At 53.9% G+C, this 22,029-nt stretch overlaps 1 protein-coding gene across 1 annotated transcript in view; it reads right to left on the bottom strand.

The window, feature by feature from the left end:
- Positions 1–270: 270 nt before the first annotated feature.
- The window catches only part of PLCG1 (phospholipase C gamma 1), a 41,969-nt gene continuing 20,210 nt past the window's right edge, over positions 271–22,029 (bottom strand). Inside the window, exons 2-32 of the mRNA XM_007934669.2 lie at positions 17,976–18,128; positions 17,782–17,875; positions 17,561–17,608; positions 12,060–12,144; positions 11,877–11,960; positions 11,626–11,660; positions 11,326–11,398; positions 11,128–11,229; positions 10,784–10,902; positions 10,612–10,697; positions 10,418–10,538; positions 9,499–9,667; positions 9,236–9,358; positions 9,058–9,159; positions 8,781–8,968; positions 8,286–8,486; positions 8,090–8,209; positions 7,831–8,011; positions 6,771–6,848; positions 5,871–5,974; positions 5,484–5,580; positions 5,136–5,205; positions 4,460–4,617; positions 2,831–2,927; positions 2,402–2,626; positions 2,173–2,321; positions 1,227–1,341; positions 951–1,112; positions 754–842; positions 473–657; positions 271–313 (exon numbers count right to left, since the gene is read on the bottom strand). Coding sequence (XP_007932860.1) covers positions 271–313; positions 473–657; positions 754–842; positions 951–1,112; positions 1,227–1,341; positions 2,173–2,321; positions 2,402–2,626; positions 2,831–2,927; positions 4,460–4,617; positions 5,136–5,205; positions 5,484–5,580; positions 5,871–5,974; positions 6,771–6,848; positions 7,831–8,011; positions 8,090–8,209; positions 8,286–8,486; positions 8,781–8,968; positions 9,058–9,159; positions 9,236–9,358; positions 9,499–9,667; positions 10,418–10,538; positions 10,612–10,697; positions 10,784–10,902; positions 11,128–11,229; positions 11,326–11,398; positions 11,626–11,660; positions 11,877–11,960; positions 12,060–12,144; positions 17,561–17,608; positions 17,782–17,875; positions 17,976–18,128 — 3,656 coding nt within the window. The remainder of the gene's footprint in view (positions 314–472; positions 658–753; positions 843–950; positions 1,113–1,226; positions 1,342–2,172; positions 2,322–2,401; positions 2,627–2,830; positions 2,928–4,459; positions 4,618–5,135; positions 5,206–5,483; positions 5,581–5,870; positions 5,975–6,770; positions 6,849–7,830; positions 8,012–8,089; positions 8,210–8,285; positions 8,487–8,780; positions 8,969–9,057; positions 9,160–9,235; positions 9,359–9,498; positions 9,668–10,417; positions 10,539–10,611; positions 10,698–10,783; positions 10,903–11,127; positions 11,230–11,325; positions 11,399–11,625; positions 11,661–11,876; positions 11,961–12,059; positions 12,145–17,560; positions 17,609–17,781; positions 17,876–17,975; positions 18,129–22,029) is intronic.

The raw sequence follows: 22,029 nt of genomic DNA, 5'->3' as shown, positions 1-22,029 counted from the left end.
GGATGGATCCATCTCCCGAAGTCAGGGCCACGTGTGTGCTTAACGCGAGACACCATACGGTTTCTGCCTTCACTCAGAGGTAGGGCATGGAGGCCCCAGACAGTAACACATCTCATTAATGGCTTGGTTTCTGTCTAGCATTCCCTGCTGGAATACAAACTCCAGGCTGCAAGACCGGAAGGCGGCCATGGCGGCTGCTTCCGAGAAACCAGCTGGCGGCATTCCACAAGGTGCGCAGCGCCGGCTGTTCTCCACAGCGGCCGGGCAGCACTAGAGGCGGTTGTCTCCATTGACCCGAGTCCTGCGCGGGGCCCTGAAGGGAATGGAAGAGGAGCCTTACTGGCAGCCCCGTGGGACAGCCGAAGCCACACAACTGTGACTTTTCTGCAGAGGAAGGATGGCATGGATGACCAGGATCTAGCTACTATCATCCCACCTGCCCAGCACCCAACTATCCCTCTGTCTCCCTCACCTCCGTTCCCGACCATCAAAATGGTCTGCAAGATGCTCCTGGGAGATGCGGAAGTCTTCAAACGGCTGTTGGTAGCGGGCTTCGAATGAGCCTTCCCGGGCCCGGCCATGGAACAGCTGGCCTGAGGCATCTGAGCCCCGCTCCCGCAGGGACGTACCACTGAAGGGACTGATGTCACCATTCTCCTGTTTCAACAAGGGGTGAGTGCACGTGCTGACTCTGCTGCCCAGCTGCCCGCCCCCCCTACCCCCAGCAGGCTGGCCTAGCCCTGTTGCAGGTACCTTGGCAGGGAAAATGTCAATCTTGATGAGCAGGGAGGCCAACTCCAGGTCCTCACTATAGTTGTTCCTCAAAGGCACAGCTCTGTATCCTAGGAAGAGGAAACCCCAGTCCTCAGCCAGGAGGGAGGCCAGCCAGGGGCCCAGCCCCACCCTGGTGGCAGGCTCACAGGGGCACTGCCTTGAGGAACAGTCCTTACCTGTCTTCAGGCCTTTCACAGGGAAAGTAGCCTGAGCCAAGAAGTTCTGGTCACTAAACATGTCTTCTTCATACACAACAAAGCGCAAGAACGCAAACTCAGGGTTGCTGATCTGGAAGTGGAAGGGCTTGGCCGGCCACACAGGGTTCAGTCCGTTGTCCACTGCAAAAGTAAGGGCAGGAGGCTCAGGCCACTGTTGGGAGAGGATGGTCCCTGATGGGGAAGCCCCTTCGGTGCCCCAGGGACAATCAGGACTACAACAGAGAAGGGACACACCCACAAACTCTGTCTTCTGCTTGGCACTGTCATACTCAGCTCCAGCGACCTCAATCTCCACAAAAGGGCACACGATGCCTCGGCCGTTCTTGGGCAGATGTCGGGCCCCGAGCACCTGTGCGGGCAGGCAGAGGTGAGTCCACAATGCCCTTCCTGCTCCCTCTACCCCGCCCCATGAGGCTCGGGGCACCAGTGCAGTGGAGGGAGTGCGCCCTCTGCTGGGCCCTCAGGGTCTACAGCAGCTGCTGTAACAATCTGAAGTATTAACTTTAGCCCAAATGTTCATGAGAGTCTTGCCTCTACTTCATGTTCGATCCGTCTGTTTTAATATAGAAATCTTCTGAACGACTTGACCTTGGAATGGTGACTCCTTCTCTAGAAAGGAGCAGCATACACACCCTTGCAGACACTGAACAGCCCACCCTCGGCTGTCCTCTCTCTCCCTTCAAGACCCTGCTGAGACCTCACCCACCGAGGTGAGTGACAGGGCTGACCTGTCACAGCTTTTCACCAGGAGGCAGGTTAGGGTTTCAAGGAATACTGCAGATAAATGAGTGTTCTGGGCCCTGAATGGGTGCCCCTGTCCAAACTACGCCAGCTGAGCTCTAGTGAATGCCTTCTAGCTGGTCCCTGAGGTTACTCCCCCATCCCTACCCCCCACTGGAAGGCTGATTCCACTGTGCCAATAGCTTGCCAGAGCCCAGGTCCCACAGGGGAGGCCAGGTGCTGCCATCCACCTCAGAGGACAACTGTGCCTTCCTCAAGCTCGAGAGCCCCACAAAAGACAGGAACTGCTGCACACACTGCTGGCTCTGCTCCCTGCCTAGTCCTCTAATCAGTCCCAGCCTCAACTCCTGGACAAGCCCACCGTTGGCAAGGGCAGCAGACGTTCCCCAGCTGAGCAGTCCTCCGCCCACCCTGGAGCCCACAGACAAGCACCACCCACCTCGATGCAGATGGCACATGGCTCCAGCCCCCGGAGGCTGCTCTTGTCAAAGGGGTCGAAGGCCTCGTCCCGCATTGTGCCTGGCTGCAGCACATAGCCACAGTGCCCGCCCGCCATGAAGAGGGCCTGGTTCATCTGCATGGGCTTATCTGGAAAAGCGAGTTCCAGTGGACTCCAGCCCAGATGCCTTCAGTGTCCCTCCCCTCACCTCGCAGGGGGATCCCCTCACCTGGGGTCTGGAAGTTGAGGGCCACAAGCTGGCTGCCACAGATCCACATGGGCAAGGGATCATAGTTGGAAGAGTCCAGCCGCTGGCCCTTGGGGTAGATGCGGGAGAGCTGCAGCCGATTGTACTGGAGGAACTTCTTGCCTTTGGTCTTGTTCACGTATTTCTCAGCCTTGGTTTCCGGGAAGGATGACATGTCCCGGTAACAGGCACGTTCCGTGCCAATCTCTGGGACAAACGGAGAACACTTAACGAGGCTGCCCATCCCAGCAATGCCACGGGGAGCCCTGGGACCAACTCCTCCCCACCTTCTGCAGGGACTGATCACACTCCTGCCTTACGTGTCCCTCCCACACACTGCTCAATGGTGCCACCACGGAGGGCAGCCCTGCAGCCCCAGGCCCACGCCCACCCCACTGAGCCAGCTCTTACTCTCTTCGTCAAAGGGAACAGGCCGGCAGTAGACGACCAGCTCAGAGAGCTCCAGGGCAATCTTCTTTCTCCGTTCCATCATCTTCCCCTCAGTGAGCTGATGACACACACACGAGTCCCCACAGCCCAGGACCAAAGCCCAGTGAGGACAAAGCAGCTCCCTGCCAGCCCTGGCCATGGCCCCACTGAAGTTGCTCTGGGTCCCTCTTTTCCCCCAGCTTCTGCACCCTCCAATCCTCTTCACAGTAAACAAAGCACTCTGTCCTCAGCCTCATCCCAGAACTGCCTTTCTTCTCTGCTCTCAAGAACACGCTCACCTTCCAACCCTCCTGGTAAGGGGAAGGGAGCAGAATCCTACTGCCACCCATGCCCCTAGTGACCCCACAGGGGGCCTGGGGCTGGCCTCCCCCCCCAGTGATGCTCCATGAGCATGTATTACCCAGCTCCATCCTCACACCACCCTCCTTCCCTCCCTGGGGACTCATCTTCCTATGTACCCTGATCCATAAGGAGATCCTTCCACCCCCTGACCTGCAAACACCCTTTCCTCTTAAGTCCCCGCCTGTCCTCTCACCCTGCATGTCCATCACCTCCAACTCTTTTCTACCAGTGCCTCCTATGTTCAGACTCTCCCTGCCGTTTTTAGCCTAAACCCTATGAGCCATCACTTCAACCCCATCTGCCAACACCTTGTCCTTCTAGGTACACGTCTGGCAAAAACCTCAGCATCCCCCACTTCTCCCCACAGCTCACAGATGCCCACCCAGACCAGCTACAGATCCACTATGTAGCCCCTACCCCACATACCCACATGCACTGAGGAAGGAATGGCCACCAGGTAGGCAACCCTTACCCTTGAAAGCACCTCTTTTCTGTCCTCACCAGCTCTGGGGAAAGAGGTAGCTCCCTTCCTCCAGAAGGCCGGTCCATCTCCCACCTGCCTGCTAACTCTCTCTGCTATCAGCATTAAATCTTGAGGTTCAGCCTCCACCGCCTGTGCCCTCTGAACTCTCCTTCACTGCCAAGCCACTCAACTCCTTTGCTCGCTCCTTGCTACCTACTGCCGCCCAAGCCCCGCCACACCACTGATGTGGCTCCAGCACTATCAGCAGGGCTGTTTCTGCTGCTAAATAAATCCAGTGATCACTTCCAGGTTCACCTCTTGCCTGCCCTCCTCTCTGCAGTATCCACCACGTGGGTTCCAGCTTGCTCCCCTGGTTCATTCCAGCCTCTCTGGTCTGACCACCCCATGTCCCTCTTCCTACTCTACACCCCCTCAGCCCTCTGAAGCTTCTGGGCCACCCACTCCTGCTTCCAACCCAGGATTTCTTGTCTTAGCTCTGACTTTTGTGTAACAAACAGCCCACTAACCAGACCTGCGTGGATGTCTCACAGGGATCTCAATTGCAACATATCCAAACTGGAGCTTGCCCTAACACTCAACATGTCATCCTGCCATTCACATGCCTGTCTCCTCTGGATTCCTGCATAGATGTCTGTGTGGGGGGCAAGAGAGAGGTGCACCACAGAGCCCACAGTGGCAGCACTGAGGCGCCCTCACTTCTCTGAGAAGGCAGCCGCAAGTGTTTGCCCAGCCAATGCCCCCAAGGGCTTCTCCACAGTTCTCACCCTGGCATCTGCAGTCTGGGCCACTTCACGGATCTTTTTCACCCAGTCCTGCAGCTCTTCCTGCGAGTCAGCTGCAACATCCAGGGACCAGTGTGCCACTGACGCCATGCTGATGGAGAACACGAAGAGCCGGTTGTTCTTGCCTTCTGGTCGGATAGCTGAGAGGGACACGAGATGAGAAGAGCTGGGGCCAGACCTGAGCCCCAGGCACTAGCTCACGTTGAATTCTCCATCATCACAGTTTATCCTTACCAAGCTCCATGGAAAGGGAGGCATCTTACAGACTACAGCTCAGAGCAAGGCACTGCTGGTGGGGTGGGGCCGGCGTGCAAACTCAAGCCTGACTCATGCCTCTTCTCCGGACACTGCTCCAGTCCCCCTCCCTACCTCACCTTCACACCTGTCTCACCCCTGTGGCCCAACCATTAGGATATGGGATGTCAGTGGCCCTCAACATCCAGCTGTTGACTTGGGTTCCCCAGTACAGGTGAGCATGCAGGGGCAGACCCAGGGGTGAAAAAGGTGGAAAAAGGGTGTCCAAAGTAGGGGGAGAGCTCAGAGTGGGGACACTGTTTGGGTCTCAGCCATCAGCTTTCTCCCTAGGAGCATGCAGAGAGACAAAAAGGAGAGCCTGACCCAAACGGACAGGGGGAGGAAGAAAGGGCTGAGGGCTCACCAATCTGACACGCTGGCACATCCAAGACCCCTCGCAGCAAGTCCCCCAGGGGGCTGTTCTCATCCAAGTGCTGTGGGAGGCAAAGCCCATGGGACTGTCAGCATGTCTGCACACACATGCACGTGAAGAGATGTTTGTGTGCATGTGATAAACGTGTCTTATGAGTGTACATGTGACTATACAAAGGAGCTTGCAGCATTTGTCTGTCTGTGAAGACAAGTGTGAGAGACCGGACTGCACATGACGGCTCTGGTGTGTGAAAGGAATGCCTGGGACTCTGTGGAACGGGTGTGCAGGCGACAGGGCTGTACTGGGGAATCCCCTCCCGCCACTGTGCTCTACTCTCACCTCCCTCTCGGGCTCCAGGGCTGCTGGGCTGACCATCTCTTCCACGTAGTTTGATGGGAACCACAACTGCTTCTTCCCACCGTAGTCCCCTCGCCACCTGTGGAAGCCACAGGGTGCTGACCCCCAGCAACCACTCCCAACTCCAAGGATGACACCTTTTGTTGGGGCCCCACACCCACGTGAGGCCATAGCAGGCACTGCTTGTGCACACAGGGAAGGGACTCCACAAATACACCACATCTGAAATACACCCCCTGCTACCCATCTCTCAGTGCCAGCTCTGGCTGAGGCCTCTGGACCCCTTGGCCTGCCAACGGCAGCCTGCAGGAAGCACGCCTCATCTGCCCCCATCCAGGCTTGCACTCTGTAGCCCAGGCACCAGCTCACCAGCCTCCCTCCTGCTTCTCCACATTCTGGATGATGGCACTCTTGGTGAAAGTCAGCTCGTCCTCTCTCTGGGCCTTGTAGTCAAAGAGGGCTTTGACTGCACACTGCAGAGTGGAGACACACTCGTTACCTCACCTGGGCCCGTCCCTGCTCAGCCACCATCCTGGCACTGGCTTTGCTTGTATACACATGTGCTCAGGCTTGCCAGCCTTGGCGCAGGCCAGGGAAGGCACCCACTGCCTATACCCTGCTGAGTTTACAGGCTGTACTCCTGGCCCCAAAGGGAGGCTCCAGGATAGACAGGCTTTGTGAGAGGCAGGGCCTTTGCCAGGGGAGCTCCTCAGGATCCAGGTGGAACCTTGCATGCCCCAGCCCTGGGCCACCAGGAGAAACTCGAGTCTGTTCCCAGCACTTGGACTGGCAGGCTGGGAAGAGAACATGTGCAGATGCACCGAGTGCCTCTGCAGCACTTAGAAGCCTATGGGCATGGCTAGGACCCATCATTCCAGCGGGAGAAGGCACCTTTCTTCACCTAGGCTCCCTGCCTGCTGAGGGCAGGGAGAAACAGGGCACAGGCTCCTCCCCTTAGAAGAATAAGAGGCAAAAAGAGGAAGAGCCCATCTGACAGAGCTCGGGGGCGGGGGGGGAGTTCATATAAAAAAGAAATATTCCCCCCCGGGGCAGAGCCCAATCTAGAAGGGTCAGTGCTGACCCCAGAACAGGGGCTGGAACCTCTGCGGTCATGCACCAACCACATATCTCTCTAACCTTCTCGGGCCTCAGAAAACCACAACCACTACTTCTCCACAAAGACCACTGACAGGTCCAGAGCAGAGAAATGCAAGTCCCAAGCAGCTGGGGACCTCCCAAGCTTCCTGCACCAGGGGCCTCAGCCTGTACCTTGAAAGTCGGCATTGGGTTTGCCTCCACATAGAAACCAGGGTTGCGTCCCTCATACAAGGCCCCGTAGTCTGGCTCCTGCAGACAGGACAGAAGGGCTATTAATGCCCCAGAGCCCTGAGGCAGAAGCAGCTGCTGGCTTCCACATTCCCCTTTGCACCCCATGCAGCTACCCTCCCTCTACCCAACAGGCCATCAAGTGTGTCCCCTTCAGTGACCGCTGGTCCACCAGGACCCCCCAACCTCACTTCAGTGGAGATGGTCTCAGGGGCCTGGCCTTACCCTCTGCTCTCTCCACTTTCCCCTTTGGAGCCTCCCCATAGATTTGGAAATCGGTTTCAGCTTCAAACACAGCCATGGATGAGGTAGCTGCAGCTCAGTCCCCAACAGGTGCCACACAGTTTTTGTTCAGTGGCTCATTTGTTCACCACAGAACCCGAAGTCAGGAAGAGCTTCTCTCACCTCTATAGCACACGCCTCTCACCCCTCAGCACCACCGAGCCCCAGGCCTCTGAGGAAGGCAGTCACACATGACGAGTCTCTCGAATGACTTCTAGACCATCTCCTGCCCTTGACTCCTCCTCCTTTCTCTCCATGGCCGGGACCCTGGCTCAGAGCTCCAGAGCCACCTGCACCCCAGTCCTGCCTTCATGCCTCACCGTTCCCACCCTCCACACTGGAGGGCATCACCACAATCGTGAGCCAATCTCATCTGCCAGTAACATCTAGTCCAAACAGCTCCTAATTGCCTGGGTGATGGGAATACTGCTGCACTGTCCAGGCACATGGCTGCCCTCCATGACACTAGCATGTGTGTGACCACCTGTGAGCCACAGGGCCTCCTCACCCTCACTCTGGCTCTCAAGAGCTCTCCTGAGTGCCCCACCTCTCAGCCATCAGGGCTTCCAGAACACCTTCTGGTGCCACATGACGCACGTCCACACTTCTTAATGACTAGATTCGGGAACTTTCCAGAGGCTAGCCTGGGAGCTTCTGAGAGATCAGACTAGTCTCTCCAGACTCTACCCGCCATGCCCCTCAACCACCATGCCACCCTCACAGCTGTGCCAATCTTCTCCAGGGCCTCCTCGTTGATAGGATAGCGTAGCTTCATCTTGCGGTAGAGAGGGTGTTTCTCATAATAGCTGATGAGGTCGACGAGGCTGTCAAACTCTGAGTTCCCCAGCATCACTGTCTGGCCCTCCTGCTGGACGCGGCAGTGCTTGATCTTGCCCTCAGCCCTTCACAGACAGAACAGTCACCAGGGTCAGGCCAGAACAGACTCAGGAGAGGTCCCACCCCACCTCCCACTCTCTCACCGGAAGGAGATGGCATAGGAGTTGGGCTCATTCCGCTTCCGCACCAGGAAGGCCCCATCCCGGGGCACCCGCATCAGCATGTGCTCGGCCTGGGCTCTGGTCAGGCTTGCGTGGTACCACCTGAGGAAAGAAAGGCCTGAGTTAGCCCTAGCCAGACCCCCTATCCTGCTGCCCTGCCACAGGTTCCCTCACTCACTCTTTGCTCTCGTGAGCGTTGGTCTGTGGGACAGGCTCTGAAAGGCGCATCTCAAACTCATTGCAGCGCAAGGGCACCTGCTGGTAGTGTGTGATGAGGTCATAGAGTGAGTCAAAGACCAGGTTGTCTGTCAAGAAGAACTTGGGGGTCCCAGCATCCTGCCGGGAGTGGATACGGCAGTGCTGGACTTTCCCGTTCCGCCTGAGGGAAGACAGAGGGAGCCTGTGAGAAACAGTCCAGAGCTCTGAAGACCAAGTTCTACCCTAAGCTAGGCACGAAAGTCTCAAAGAGGGAGGTGAATTTCTGAAGGAGCCCAGGTTTAGGGCTGTCTTTTAGAAGTTAACCACAGAAGTGCATGCATGTGCATGTGCGAGAGATGTGCGAGAGACTGACATTAAATCACGCTCCACACAAAGGCCTGGAACAAAGACTTAGATGTTAACCGAGGTTATCTCTGGGTGGTACTGTATCCACACACACACTGAAGTGGGTTACCAGAAAGACAGCGTGTAGTCGCCCACGAAAGTCTCGCTCTCGCGCACTAGGAAGGAGCCGTCGGGCGCCCCGGTCTCGATGCAGTACTCAGTGAGCAAGCGCTCGGCGATGTGCCGCCCGTCCCGGCCGGCCCCGAGCTTCCCATGGAACCACTTCTCATTGGAGTGTAGTTCTGTGCTGCCACTGGCCTGGGGCAGGGAGGGGGCAACAGCAGAGATGCTCAGCATTAGTCGGATCCCAGCCCAGCCCAGCTCCCAGCTGTGAGCTTGACCCTCACCTCCTTGGGTTCCTCCTCATCCTCGTTGCCTTGGTCACTACTGGTCTCCTCAGAGTAGTAGATCTTGCTGCTGGTCAAAACGAAGTAGTGGGGGTACCATTCCTGGAACAGATCAAGGGGGGCCATGAGTCACTGCCCTGTCCCCAGTGTGCCCCACTGTGCCTGGCCCAGCCCTCACGTGGTTCACAGGGTCCTCCAGGTAGAGGATGCCATTCTTGATGGAGTTGCTGATGTCGTTCTCAGAGTACATCACAGATGTAGGCACCTCCTCATAGGCACTGCCCTCAGCCAGCTTCTTGTGCTATGGGAGACAGCAAAGAGATGTCCATGCCAGCCCTAGCCCTGAAGCCCTCCCCGCTCCCTTCATCCAGGCCTACGCCAAGCACTGGGCCAATAGCCTGGGAAGGCCACTGGGCAGTGTGGGCCTCTCTACCACCTTACCTTGATAAGGATCTTCCTCTTGAGCTGATTGGGTGAGGGAAGCCCGTCAGCAGAGATGTCCACAGGCTTGGTGAGGAGTGTGTCCCCAAGCACCTTTTTGAAGTACTGGGCCATGTTCCTCTGCTGGGCAATGCTGCAATGGTCCTCAATGGACAGGATGACTGGGTACCTGTGGGGAAGGGACTAGTGTGGGGAGATGGACCCTGTGATTCTGAGGGGAGAGAAGCTCAGTCCAAAGAGCCCCTCATAAAATGAGATGCAAGGAGCCAAGGACCTAGGGCATCTTAGCTCTAGAGGAATGATCCCAGAGAGAAGAGGTAGGCCAGGGCTATGACAGGCTGAAGGGCATCCCACAGGGGGCCCCATGGGTGCAGAGGAAACCAAGGGCTGGGGACTGCTGCAATGGAGTCGGTCCAATCATGGAGGCTGCACCAGCAGTGGCAGAAGGATGCTACCAGGAGAAGCAGCCTCCAGAGTTTTCTCTTGGGGGCCCCTGGTGACCCCTTCAGTGACGTGAGAGAGAACAATGACCACAGGTTAGATGGTGAACTGGGATGCAGGCCACACAGACAATGCTGGGGCTGTGGACTGTGAGGGAAAGGAAGGAGCTAGCTGGGCAATGGCCTCAAGAGACCAAGGTTCAAGAACAATTTCTGAGGCTGAAAAGGGCTTGAATACGTTCCACAGGCTAAAAAGAAAGACCAAGGAAGGAGGAGAGCCAAGGATGCGAGAAGTGGAATAAGCTGGGAGGTAATAGCTCAAGCAGGAAGGGAGAGGTCAAGAGGAAGGATGAAGATGCTCTGGGTGCAGTGAAAGGGGGGCTGTGGTAAGAACAGGGCATTTGCAGGGTCCCTCTGCTCTCAGACACAGAGGTGAGAGAGCTGGAACACAGTCTCCCCTGAACCCCTACCCTACTCACTCTGAGGCCACAAAGGCGTGCTCCTTGATAGTGTGCAGGACGTCTGAGAACTTGATCTTGGTAGTGAGGGTGTGTCCGTGGTAAATGACTGGCATCCCATCTGGGCCGTCCCAGCAGTCCACTGGGAAGCAACAGCACCACGGTCACTTGGCAGCCTCTCCCCTCCCTACCCCCGGCCCCTGGACCCCACGCACACTCAATACAGCGACAGCCCATCCGCAGGCAGCGGGCATAGGCTTCCAGGGAGGACTCACTGGAGAACTGGTCCCCAGTCAGGTACCTAGAAAGCAAAGGAGAAACAGGTGTGATCAGGTGGGCTGTTTCCTCCCGGGAATGGGCTGGGTGAGCTGAAGGAATCATACTCACGTATTGTGTGAGGAGGAGATCCAGTAGTGGGAGAGAGGATTGTTCATGGTGTCTGGGCACACCGCATCCAGCTGGCAGTTCCACACACTGTTCTCTTTAGAGAACAGGAAAGTGACAAACTGTGCAGGAACAAATGTAAGAAAGAGAAACTGAGCCTTGCCCTGCCCACCTGGATGGGAGGGGGTCTGGGCAGAAGGGAGGTGCTCAGTCTCAGTTGAGGCACAAGGTAAACTGTGGGAAGGAACAAAGTGGCGTCGCTAAGAAAAATCCTACTCCCCGGGCCCAGACAGGGCCTAGTCACACTGCCCATTCTCTGACAGAAGGGGTGCAAGGAGGGGGCTCACCTCATCCAGGAAGAAGGATGGTTCCTCGATCTCTCGTAAGGGGTCTTGGAGGAAGCTGAGCATGAATTTCTGCACCCGGAGCCGGTCCACAGCCCACAGCTCCTGACCGGTGCGGGAAGAGATGGCAACAGTGAGAAGCCTCTGGCAGTGATGAGCCCAGCAGCCCACACCCTGCACCCAGGATCCAGTCAACCATACCCCCTGGTACTCGAGGAGGAACTGCTGGAACTCTGAAAGAGACACTCGGCAGAGCTCCGGCCGCTCTCCAGCCCTGCAGGGAGAGATGCTAAGTGGCCTTGCAGCCAGCTGGCTAGCAGAGTCTGACAACGTGGCGCCCCTTGGGAGCAGAGCCCAGTCCCCCCAGCACAACTGTCCAGAATGGTCCAGCTCAGCCACAGCTCACCCTCTTCCGCTGCCTCCCACCTGGGTCAGGAATCACCCAGGGGAAAGATGGAGGGGACCCAGGGAGGAACCCCACCTCCCCACTTTGAACCAAACCTCAGGGCACTGGCTTCCAAGAAGGGGAGGTCCATCTGCAGGAGACAGAAGCTGGTCAGAGCGAGAGCCCAGGAGGCCACGAGGGAAAGGGGCTCTCAGGAAGAAAAGGCTGGGGCAGCAGATGGGGGCCACCTCAAGAGCAGAGCTGCAGAGTCTGTACCCAAAGCCCCCAAGCAGGGCAGCAGGGCTGAGGCAGGCAGGGCGGGGGAGAGGGCAGGGCCAGGGTGGAGGAGGGTGGGTGGCTCATGCACCGTCTTCTGGGCGCTGTACATGAGGCTGCGGTACAGCTGCGCAAACTGCCCGTAGGTGATGTCCCCGCTGCGCTGCTCCAGGTCCTAGCAGGGTGCAGAGCGGGACTGCTGGTTAGTCCCATCAGCCCAGGGGGCCTAGTTGCTCCCCGTCCCTACCCACAGGGTGCTCCCAGATGCCTTTACCGTCAGCCGCTCTCGTAAGAAGCGCATGTTGGGGACCCGGTAGTTGACCTGGGACAGCATGTTCTTCAGGTCCTTGGCTGATATACTGAGAAAACAGGGACATCTGGTGGCTCTACCCAGCCACTGAGCCCACCTGGGGTTATGGGGCCACGCAACACTACTGGAAGCCTGGGGCCTGAGAGGAGACTCAGAACCATGGAGTGACTGATGGAAACCTCTCCCTTTCTCTGGGCCCTTAGCTCTCTGGGGTGGCCATAACCAGGGCTGAGGGAGGCAGACCCCTGCTACTGGCCTCATCAACTTCCTGGAAGTGCTCACTTGCAAGTTCCTTGTGAGAGGCAGCTCAGCAGGGCACTCCCCACCTGTCCCCGGTGCGGTGCTGGGACAGGGCAGCGTATGTGTGTGCGGGGGAGATGGGTGTCCTCAGGCAAATGCAACTGCTGGTAACTGGACACTCATTCTGGGCCTGACAGTGCTGGGCTCCAGGAAAGGAACTCTATCAGAGACAACACATGTTCCCACCCTCCAGGGGTGCCCTGCTCAGCGTCTGAGCTAGGGGACACTGTTGGCTCTGGCAACAAGGTGGGGGGAAAGGGAGGTTTTCTCTTCTGCGTGGTGTGTGTCAGAGAAGGAGGATGGGCACACCTCCTACTCCTGCACCAAGAGCTGCCAGGCCACACCAAAATAGTCCTCTGAATGGAATGACTACGGTTCCTGACAACGACCACAGCCCCAAAGCAAGCTCCCCGTCCGGCGCTATGCTAAGTCCTGTGGTTCTGTCTCAGCCAGTCCTCACAAGCACACAGGAGCCAGAGACTGTTCAGACCCTCACTTTCCAAGTATGGAAAGAGAGACCTTCCATTGCTGATGTCATCAACCTTTCCCACTGGTATGCAAACATGCTATTTCTCCCACCTAAGAAAGTGTCTTGGGGACTTCTGGTAAGATGGAGGAATAGGCAGACAAGCAACACCAACCCTCTTCAACACAGAAAAGAAAAACCAATTGACAGAGATACAGAAGATAATTCTGGAACCCTGAGCTTTGGGAACTATACAGAAGTGGATTAGGCACCAACTAATGGAAAAACCTGAATGAAAACAGTGAGTACAGAGACAGTCAGAGCTGCGGACTGTCACCTACTGTGACGGTACCAACAGCCTGAATATTTCTAAGTGGTGTTGGGACCTGAAAATTGACCTAACGATCAGCCCTGGTCACCAATGGCTGCAGGGACGACTGTGCTGGTGGCCTATGACTAGGAAGGGAAATAGCAAGGAGGGAGACAACCTGAGCTGTTGACTTTCCGTTGTTCGGAGGGTGCAGCCATTTAGATTGTTTACACGTGGCAGCCATTTTGGATATTTAAAGTGACTGAGGGAGCAGACAAACAGGAGCCATTCTGGACATTTAAAGTGACTGAGGGCGCAGCCATTTTGAATCTTTACAAGTGGCAACCATTTTGGATTTTAAAGTGATAACATTCTCATTCAGATTCCAGGGACCTAAGAATAGGCTCTGCTTGCCAAGGTCAGCAGGGACATATGAGAGGCTGACAACAGGAAAGGAGACAGGTGGTGAGTGTCTAAGTGCTGTCAACTAGTGAACAGAGGAGCACAGTACCCGCTTGCATAGATAACATATAAACAAAACAAAGAAAATGAAAATTGTGGACAAGTCACTCCAGCATACAATCACCAATTAAATATAAACACAAAAATGTCACAATGCCTCAAAGGCAACAGAGCATCACAGTCACACAAAGAAGCAAGATAAAGCAGGAGAAACAAGGGACCAGGATATAGACCCAAAACATATTTCTGAGAAAGATGCAGCATTGGAACTCCCTGTTAAGGAATTCAAAAGAATTGTACTTAGGTGTCAACAATGAATTGAGAGACAGATCAAGGAAAACAAAGAGAAAACCCTAGAACAATTTCAAAAGACAATACAAGAACAAAATGACAAAATAAATGAAAAATTAGAAATGATACAAAATCTACACACAGAAATCCAGAAGATTAATACTAAATTTTCAGAAATAGGTAAGACATTAAATGGGCAAAGAAGTGGAATTGACTCAATGGAAGACAGAATTAGGGAGATTGAAGGCAAATACCTGAACACTTCATTGGAAAGGGATAAATCAGAAAAGATCAAAACAAAAAGAAGAAAGCCTAAGGTTCATGTGGGATACCATCAAAAGGAATAATCTACGTGTAATCAGAATTCCAGAACAGGAAGAGACAAATAAAACCACAAAGAAAATTGTCCAAGATTTGCTGGAAGAGAATTTTCCTGGTACAATGAAAGATGAGAATACATCCATTCAGGAAGTCCAAAGAACCCCAAACAGGATAGACCCCAAAAGAAAATCATCCAAACATACCATCATCAAACTTACCAAAATCAAAGACAAAGAAAGAGTCATGAGAGCAGCACAGGAAAAACGAAAAGTTACCTACAAGGGCAACCAATATGACTAAGCTCGGATTTCTCGAGAGAAACCATGCAGGTAAGAAGACAACGGGATGGTATACATAAAACACTGAAAGAGAAAAATTTCCAACTAAGAATTATGTACCCAGCAAAACGGTCCCTCAAATATGATGGTGAAATTAAGACATTTCCAGATGAGCAGAAATTAAGGGAATTTGTTAAAACCATACCAACCTTGCAAGAGATGCTGAAGGGTGCCCTTTGGACAGAGAAGAAAGAACAGCCAACAACTGACCATTAACACACATGATGATACAATTCAGAAAGCAACCCAGGTATGGAAATATCCAAAGTAAATAAGCCTACAAGATTGTAAACAGGGAAACAGAGACATCAACTGACAAATGAGGACAACTACAAACTAAAAAGAGGGAAAAAACTGTCGATACAGAACTTCTAGATGGTAGGGAAGAAAAGACTGTTCTGAACTTGGGAAGAAAACTATAAATCATAGGGTAACCTCAGAGAAAAATGAGGTATCTTCACATCAAAAAAGAGGACCAGCATAAATATTCAGCAAATAGTAAAAGAATAGCAATGAAGGAAGCGGTAACACGATTCATAAACAAAATGAGCACAGTACAGAAAATTATATGGAACAAAGAAACTGACACCACAAAAAAGCACATAACAAAAACGACAGCAACAAATTCATATTTGCTGATAATTTCGTATCTGGCAAGGGATTTATAGCGGAAGAGTGGATGATCAAACTCTGGTCACACATAACAATGCTATGTGGCATGAAAGAATAATGTAGTCTGCAAAATACCACATAATATGGATGAACTTGGAGGACATTATGCTGAGTGAAGTAAGTCAATCACAGAAGGACAAATATAGTATTATAATGTTTGTTGTTGTGGAGGATCAAGGAAAGGTTTATATATGGAAGGAAACTTTCTTTGTTCGTTGCCAGGGGAGGGAGGGGAGGGGAGGGAACACAGCAAAAAGAAAAAATGCATTGACCCATGTCACTTTAGTTTTGTGTATTTCACTGTACATAAAGTATATTTCAATAAAATGCATTTAAAAAAAAAAAGAAGAAAGTGTCTTGCCCCACTTACCTCTCCAGCAACTGTCCGCGTCTGTGCTCCCTTCACAGCAGCACTCCTTGCAAGAGGCATCTGTGATCTTGGTTCACTCCCTGGCACTCCCTCCAACCAGGGCCTCACCCTTACCACCCTGACACTGCTGTCCTCAAGCACCAATGACTTCCACGTCGTCAAACTTGAGGACCAACTCTCAGTCTTCAACACACTTGACACATCTGGCATGGGGGGGGGGTCCCCTCCTTTTTCCTGAGCATGTTGTTCGCTGGGCTTCCAGGACTCTGCACTCACTCTCCCCATCTCTTCCCTCATGAGCTGTAGGCTACTCCAGTCCACTTTGCTGGCTCCTCCTCTTCCCAAACTACTCAACACAGCATCCTGGGACCAGCCACTGGGTCTCTTCCCTTTTCTTGCTACAGTCACCTGGGTTGTCACATCTAGCCCCACGGCTTTAAACACCATCTACAGGCTCCCAACTCACACCTCCAGACCTACCTACTCCCCTAAGCCCGTTTTACTCAACTGCCTACTCAACACCTCTACTCTGACACCTGACGGGCATCTGAGAACTTCACAAGCCCCCAACTGAACACCTCATCTTCCTCATGTGATCCTCCCACAGGCTTCCCATCTTCCTAGGTGCTTAGCCCAAAGATCTTACTGTCACATCCTCAACTTCTCTTCCTCTCACACCATGAGATCAATCTGTTAGACATTCTGTTTGGCTCTGCTTTCGAGATCTGGCATACCCAAAATCCAATGACTTCCCACCACCTCTGCCATTACCACCCTGATCCAACCCACTCCCATCTTGTACCTGCAACGCTGAGACAGCATCTTAACCAACCTCTTAGATTTTGCCCTTGCTCCTCTATTCTCTCCACAGCAGCAGAGCACATAACTCTTCCACTCAAAACCCTCCAAGGGTTTTCCGTCTCTTTCAGAGCAACAGCCAGAGGCCTTCACCATGATCTCTAATCCACAGCGTCCACCGCTCTGGGCCCCAGGGCCTTCTGGCCTCATACTCTTTCCTCTTCTTCCCCTACACAAACCAGGCCCGCTTCCTGCTGGTTCCCTCTGCCTTGGAAAGCTCTTCCCCCAGGTATCATCATGGCTTACTCTCATACCTCCTCAGGTCTTCACACAGTGCTACCTTGCTGATAAGGCCTTCTACTGACCTTCACTTAAAAATGTGGCCACTGCCCCTGTAACCCCTATCCCCTTCCTTGTTTTATTTTTCTTCATGGCACTTACCATTACTCAACATAACAATTTTGCTTGTTTATTTTATTTACTGTCTAACTCCTCCCACTAGAGGGTAAGATGCAGCAGGGCTTTCTCTCTGCTTGGTTAAATAACACTAGGTGCTTGAGAAGCATTTGCTAAGTGAAAAGATGAAGTCACAGGCCTACGGATGCACTGCAAGAGGTGAAGCCAGCACCTAAACGACAGGTCTCTAGCAACTAGCCACTGGTTCCCCATCTCCTTGGCTCCTCCTGGCTGTCACACCACGGCCTCAAAGCACAGAGCACACTCCCTCACCCCAATCCCCATATCCTAGTCCAGCCTCACAGTCTGTCCCACCAGTTCGGCACTTCCTGTTTCTGCCCACAGAGGCAGGGACACAGCATATGGTTGCTGGCGTCTCTCACCAGCTTACCCATCTCAGAGCTGTGAGGACCACTTCTTAAGACAGAACACACACATGGACCTCCTGGCCCAGGGGGGTCACAACAGGCTTTCTGCAGAAAGCTACCTGTGCCAGACCCACTGGTCCCTCCCCCTCCCTACTTGGAGCAGTCCCCTGTGCTCCCCTGAATCCAGCTTCCAGCCTAGAGACAAAGCTGAGAGCCTGGGTCCCCTGGCTCCTGGCTGCTGCTCAGAGGCCTGGCTCCTGTTCTGGTTACCCCTACCCATTCTGCTGGGCTAGAGCCAGAGCTCAGTACCTACCGATCCTCACGATTCCGATCCACTGAGTAGAACTGCTTCCGAAGCCACCTGGAGAGAGAGAAGCCTGAAGTGAGGGCCACTTCTTCAGCTAAGGCCAGGTCATGGATGAGGCTTAGGGAAGTGGTCAGCAGGCAGGGTCTGGACACAGAGGCCTGCAGTCTCTGCCCTGCTCCCCTGGTCCCTGATGTCCCCAACCTAAACTGCATCAAGGTGGTTCTTACCTCTCAATCTGCAGGGGTGTGGCCGCCTGCAGTGTGTCCTCCATCAACCAAGTTAAGCCCTTGATCCACATGTTTACTTCATCCTCAGAAGTGGCTGTGAGCAAGAGGCAATCAGCCATGCCTCCCACTGGGCCAGGAGCCAATGGGTAATCCCTCTAAAATCCCCTGACCTCCTCCAGCCCCTGGACTCCCACCTTGCAGGCTCAGGGTCTTCAGGCGGAATTCCATGCCATATAGGATGACAAAGCAGTGTGACTGGTCTGGCCGGAAAGCAGGGTCCTCTTGATAGCGGTCAAAGTCCCGTGAAGTCTTTCCTGGGCGGATCTCCTTGATCTCACGGATATCAACTAGGAAGAGAGTGAAGATGCCAAGACTGGGCTGGGGGTTCTCAGAGAGGTCAGGACCAGAGAGGGAACAGCTTGATCTCCTCCCTCACTTTCACACTCCTTCAATGAGGGACTTCAAAGAGAAGTCCATCCCATGGCAGAGCCAAGATGGTGTGCAGTCATGTACATTAGGCTAAGCCTTGGGACAGACCCTGCTAAGGGCTGAGAGATCTGAAAGGGATGTCTGAGGGGAGCAGGAACTCTGTCCTGTGGCCACCCCTCCCCATTTCTGGGAAGACAGGTTGACCACTGTGATCTGGAGAAAAGCTAGACACCAAAAGGAGACAGTCTCCTGGCTGTTCTGTGAGGACCACTTCCTGACACAAAGTACACACTAACCAAATCACAGAGTCCTAGGGGCAGGGCTGGGATGGGGCTGGCCCTAGTGGCTCTCAGGATCCATGAGAGGAACAGTGCTCTGGCTCAGAGAACTATGGATCCCCAAAATGGCCCACCCTCTAAAGACAGCCCCCCTCAACCCTGCCGCAGCTGAGGCCAGAGGCCTGGCCCCTTCCAAGGCAGAAGTTACTCAAGTGCAGCCAGGCTGGGCCAAACCCCCCCCTTTTTGCCTGAACAGTTTCCCAATCCATGCCACCAAAGAGAGTCTTCCCCCTGACCTTACACAGCATGGATTGGGGAAATGCACAGGCCTGAGTGGCAGACAACCTGCCTCAGCCACTAACACAAGGGACGACACTGAGTGACTCACTCAGCTTCTCACAGTCTCAGCTCTACCATCTGTAAAGCACAGGGCTTGGAGGAAAGATCTCTCTGGAAGGCAGGGTGGTCCAAGAAGAGAACACATGGATGGGCTCTGGGAACAGACTGCCTGGATTAGCACCCCAGCTCTACCTTGCATTAGCTGTGTGATCTCGGGGAAGTCACAGCCACTTTTCATTTGTGAAAGGAGATAACAAACACAGCATTGTGAGGTTGTTGGGGAAACAAATGCTGTAACAGCTAAAAGCACCCAGCATTTGATGTGGCACGTGGCACGTGGCAGGAACTCACTGAACACTGGTTCCCTTCCTCTGCTCTCTTACCAAAGTTTGCTCAGGCACAAAGGATCTGATCCAGGTACCAGTGTTCTCCAGCACAGGGAAGGCCTGGCTCCAGCCACATCCCCACCTTATTCCCTGGTGCTACCTGGAACACTGGGCAGAGGGCAGACATTCCAACTCAGATAAAGAGATGGCAGACTTAGGGTGGATCATGCCAAATGGAAGAAGAGTAGCTTAGCCGATAGACAGGACACTCCTTGAGTACCCCTCAACCCTGAAGCCTCTTCAAATGCTCTACCTCAGACTGGCCTGGAAGATGTGGAGTACCCTGACTGGCCAACCCCCACCCAGCAGCCCTCCTAGCCCCAAATGTACACCAATGTGCTAGAATGTCCTAAGGGGTCCGATCCCTCCGATCCCCTAGGTTCTCTTTCTGTCATGTCCCTTGAGTCATGGCCACAGTCCATCTCTCCCACCCTGAACACTGGCCATCACCTTTAGCCACAGCCCCAACTGCCCATCACCTTTAGCCACAGCCCCAACTGCCCTGACAGAACACTACTGGTTCTAGTCTCCTCTTCTATGCTTTGGCCAACCCCTCTGGCATGACCCTGCACCTGAAGGTCCAACTTCCTGTTGGTTTCCCTGCCCCTTAGTTCCCCTTACCAATCACCTATCCTCCTCAGCCTTCTGGACCTTTATCAAACAGTTCTGTTCCCATCAGACCACATGAAGTCCCCTTCAGAGTTGCCCACTGCCAACTTAATGGTAGCGCTGGTAGCATAGTGCCTAAGGCATGTGACCGCTACTCAGAAGGCTGGAGGTTCATACCCACCAGCTGCTCCCTGGAAGGAAGACTGGGCGATCTACTTCCGTAGAGATACTGCCTCAGAAACCCAAGGTGGGGTTGCTATGAGTGGAAACCGACTAGACAGCAGTGAGTTTTTTTTTTTAATCTTAATGGGAACAGGCCCCTTACAGGGTCTCTCAAGGTCCTTCCTGATGGGCACTCAGTGATTTCTCCCCAGCTTCTGCCCTGTCATCTTCTCTACCCTACCCAAACTAAGCTGGACTTAGGCAGAAATAGCCTGTGCTTTTCTGTCTTCATTTCATGCTGGTTCCTAGACTGGGAATGTCTACCTCCATTCTCTCCCACCCAAGAGACCCAACTCAGAAGTGCCATCTTGCCATAATCATATGCTAGATGCCACTTATCCAGCACATGTACATTCCTGGAGGCCAGGAGGGCCTCGCTGGGTGACTGCCAAAAGAAATGATGAAGAAAGACCGAATAAACTGATGAAAAGAGCAAGCACGTGGGTGGGGGAGGGGCAATAGGGGTGGAGGAGTGAAAATGAGGTCTTATACTCCAGGAATAGGGAGAAGGGAGAACTGGATCATAAAGACCCAGTCTGAGACAATAAGCATTTCTAAAGATGAAAAAATTAACTTGGAGAAGTCTCCTCCAAGGAGGAAAAAAGGTTCAGATCAGTAACTGCAGAACCACCACACACTCTGCCCTTTGAAACAGAAAGCAGCATTTTTTTCCTGTGCAGAGCTGCTGTCACCCTCTCCCACACCCTCTCGCACAGGCACAGACGCACACGCGCATGCATGCACATACACACATACAAATGCACACAGGCCAGCATGGTCCAGGGCCTGGGCCCTGACTCTCAGATGCCCACCAGCCATTAGATGGAGTTCAGGATGTGGCTACCACTTGGCAGGCAGCTGGAGGGCCAGGTAAAAGCTGTTGCTAGGCCCAATGCCATCAAACCACCACCACCCTCCAACGCATACATGCATGTACATGCATATGTGTTTACGTGCATGCGCATGTGCGTGCACACACACACACACACACACACAGTTAGCAGGCCTGAGGAGAAACTAAGCACATTTCCACTGAAACCAGTCTGGAGGCAGAACAGGCTCCAGCCCCAAGACAGGGACCAGACAGACACAGAGCAGTTTAATGCCAGATATCCAACTTTCCTGAGCTCCCAGCTGCCTCTATCTGGTGGTCTGTAGTACTTCCTCCCATAAGATGGTGCCAGCCCAGCCCTGATGCTCTCAAAGTCCATCTAGCCAACAGCAGGCCAAAAGTACGTGCCAATGGGGTGTGGCACTCTACAGTTCTTGAAAACCGCATCCTGTGCTACCTCCCAAACCCACCCTCAACCTTCTGCCTCCAGAACCAATACAACAGGTCCTCTTTCCTGAGAAGCCAGTCCTCGGGGACCATTATCATGGCAAAGGTATCTTTGGAATATCTTAGGTGTCTGGAATCTTAGAGGTTCCCATGGCACAGCTCTGTGGTTGGGGAAGCAGACTGTCAGCTGAGCCACCACAGTGCAGTCAGTGTCAGACCTGCAGTGGGTCAGGAAGAGCAGGCAGGAAGAACTTTCCAGGACCCGGCAACTTGGGGAGAAGACAACTGCTTGAAGGTGGCAGAGAGAGCAGAACCCTAAACTCCCATACCCACAGCGAGCAGCACTCCTCCCCGACTCAGAATCACTGGAGAATAACGTTCAGGGGAAGGGAAGAGCAAAGCCAAGGGGTGCTGAGGTCCTCACTATGCAGGAGAAGGGAGGCAGGAGCGAGAAGGGGAGGTCAGGATCCCAACTAGGGAGCATGACAGCAAAGGCCCAATTTCCAGGCTCAGCCTGACCTGAGAGGCGGCCTCGGTTCTGTCAGCACAATTTGGCCAGCACAGCCCATCCATCAAAAGCTACAGTGCGTTCATGGCTCCTTGGACAGGTCCTTGGGTCGGCTTGTTGTTGTTGTTGTTATTTGCCATCGAGTCGGCCCCGACTCATAGCGACCCCTCCTTGGGTTTCCGAGGCAGTATCACTACG

This window comes from Orycteropus afer, unplaced genomic scaffold (genome assembly GCF_000298275.1).
Source record: "Orycteropus afer afer isolate SDZICR_OR568_19922 unplaced genomic scaffold, OryAfe1.0 scaffold00020, whole genome shotgun sequence".
Lineage (NCBI taxonomy): Eukaryota > Metazoa > Chordata > Mammalia > Tubulidentata > Orycteropodidae > Orycteropus > Orycteropus afer.
This window is presented reverse-complemented; position numbering and strand designations above follow the sequence as displayed.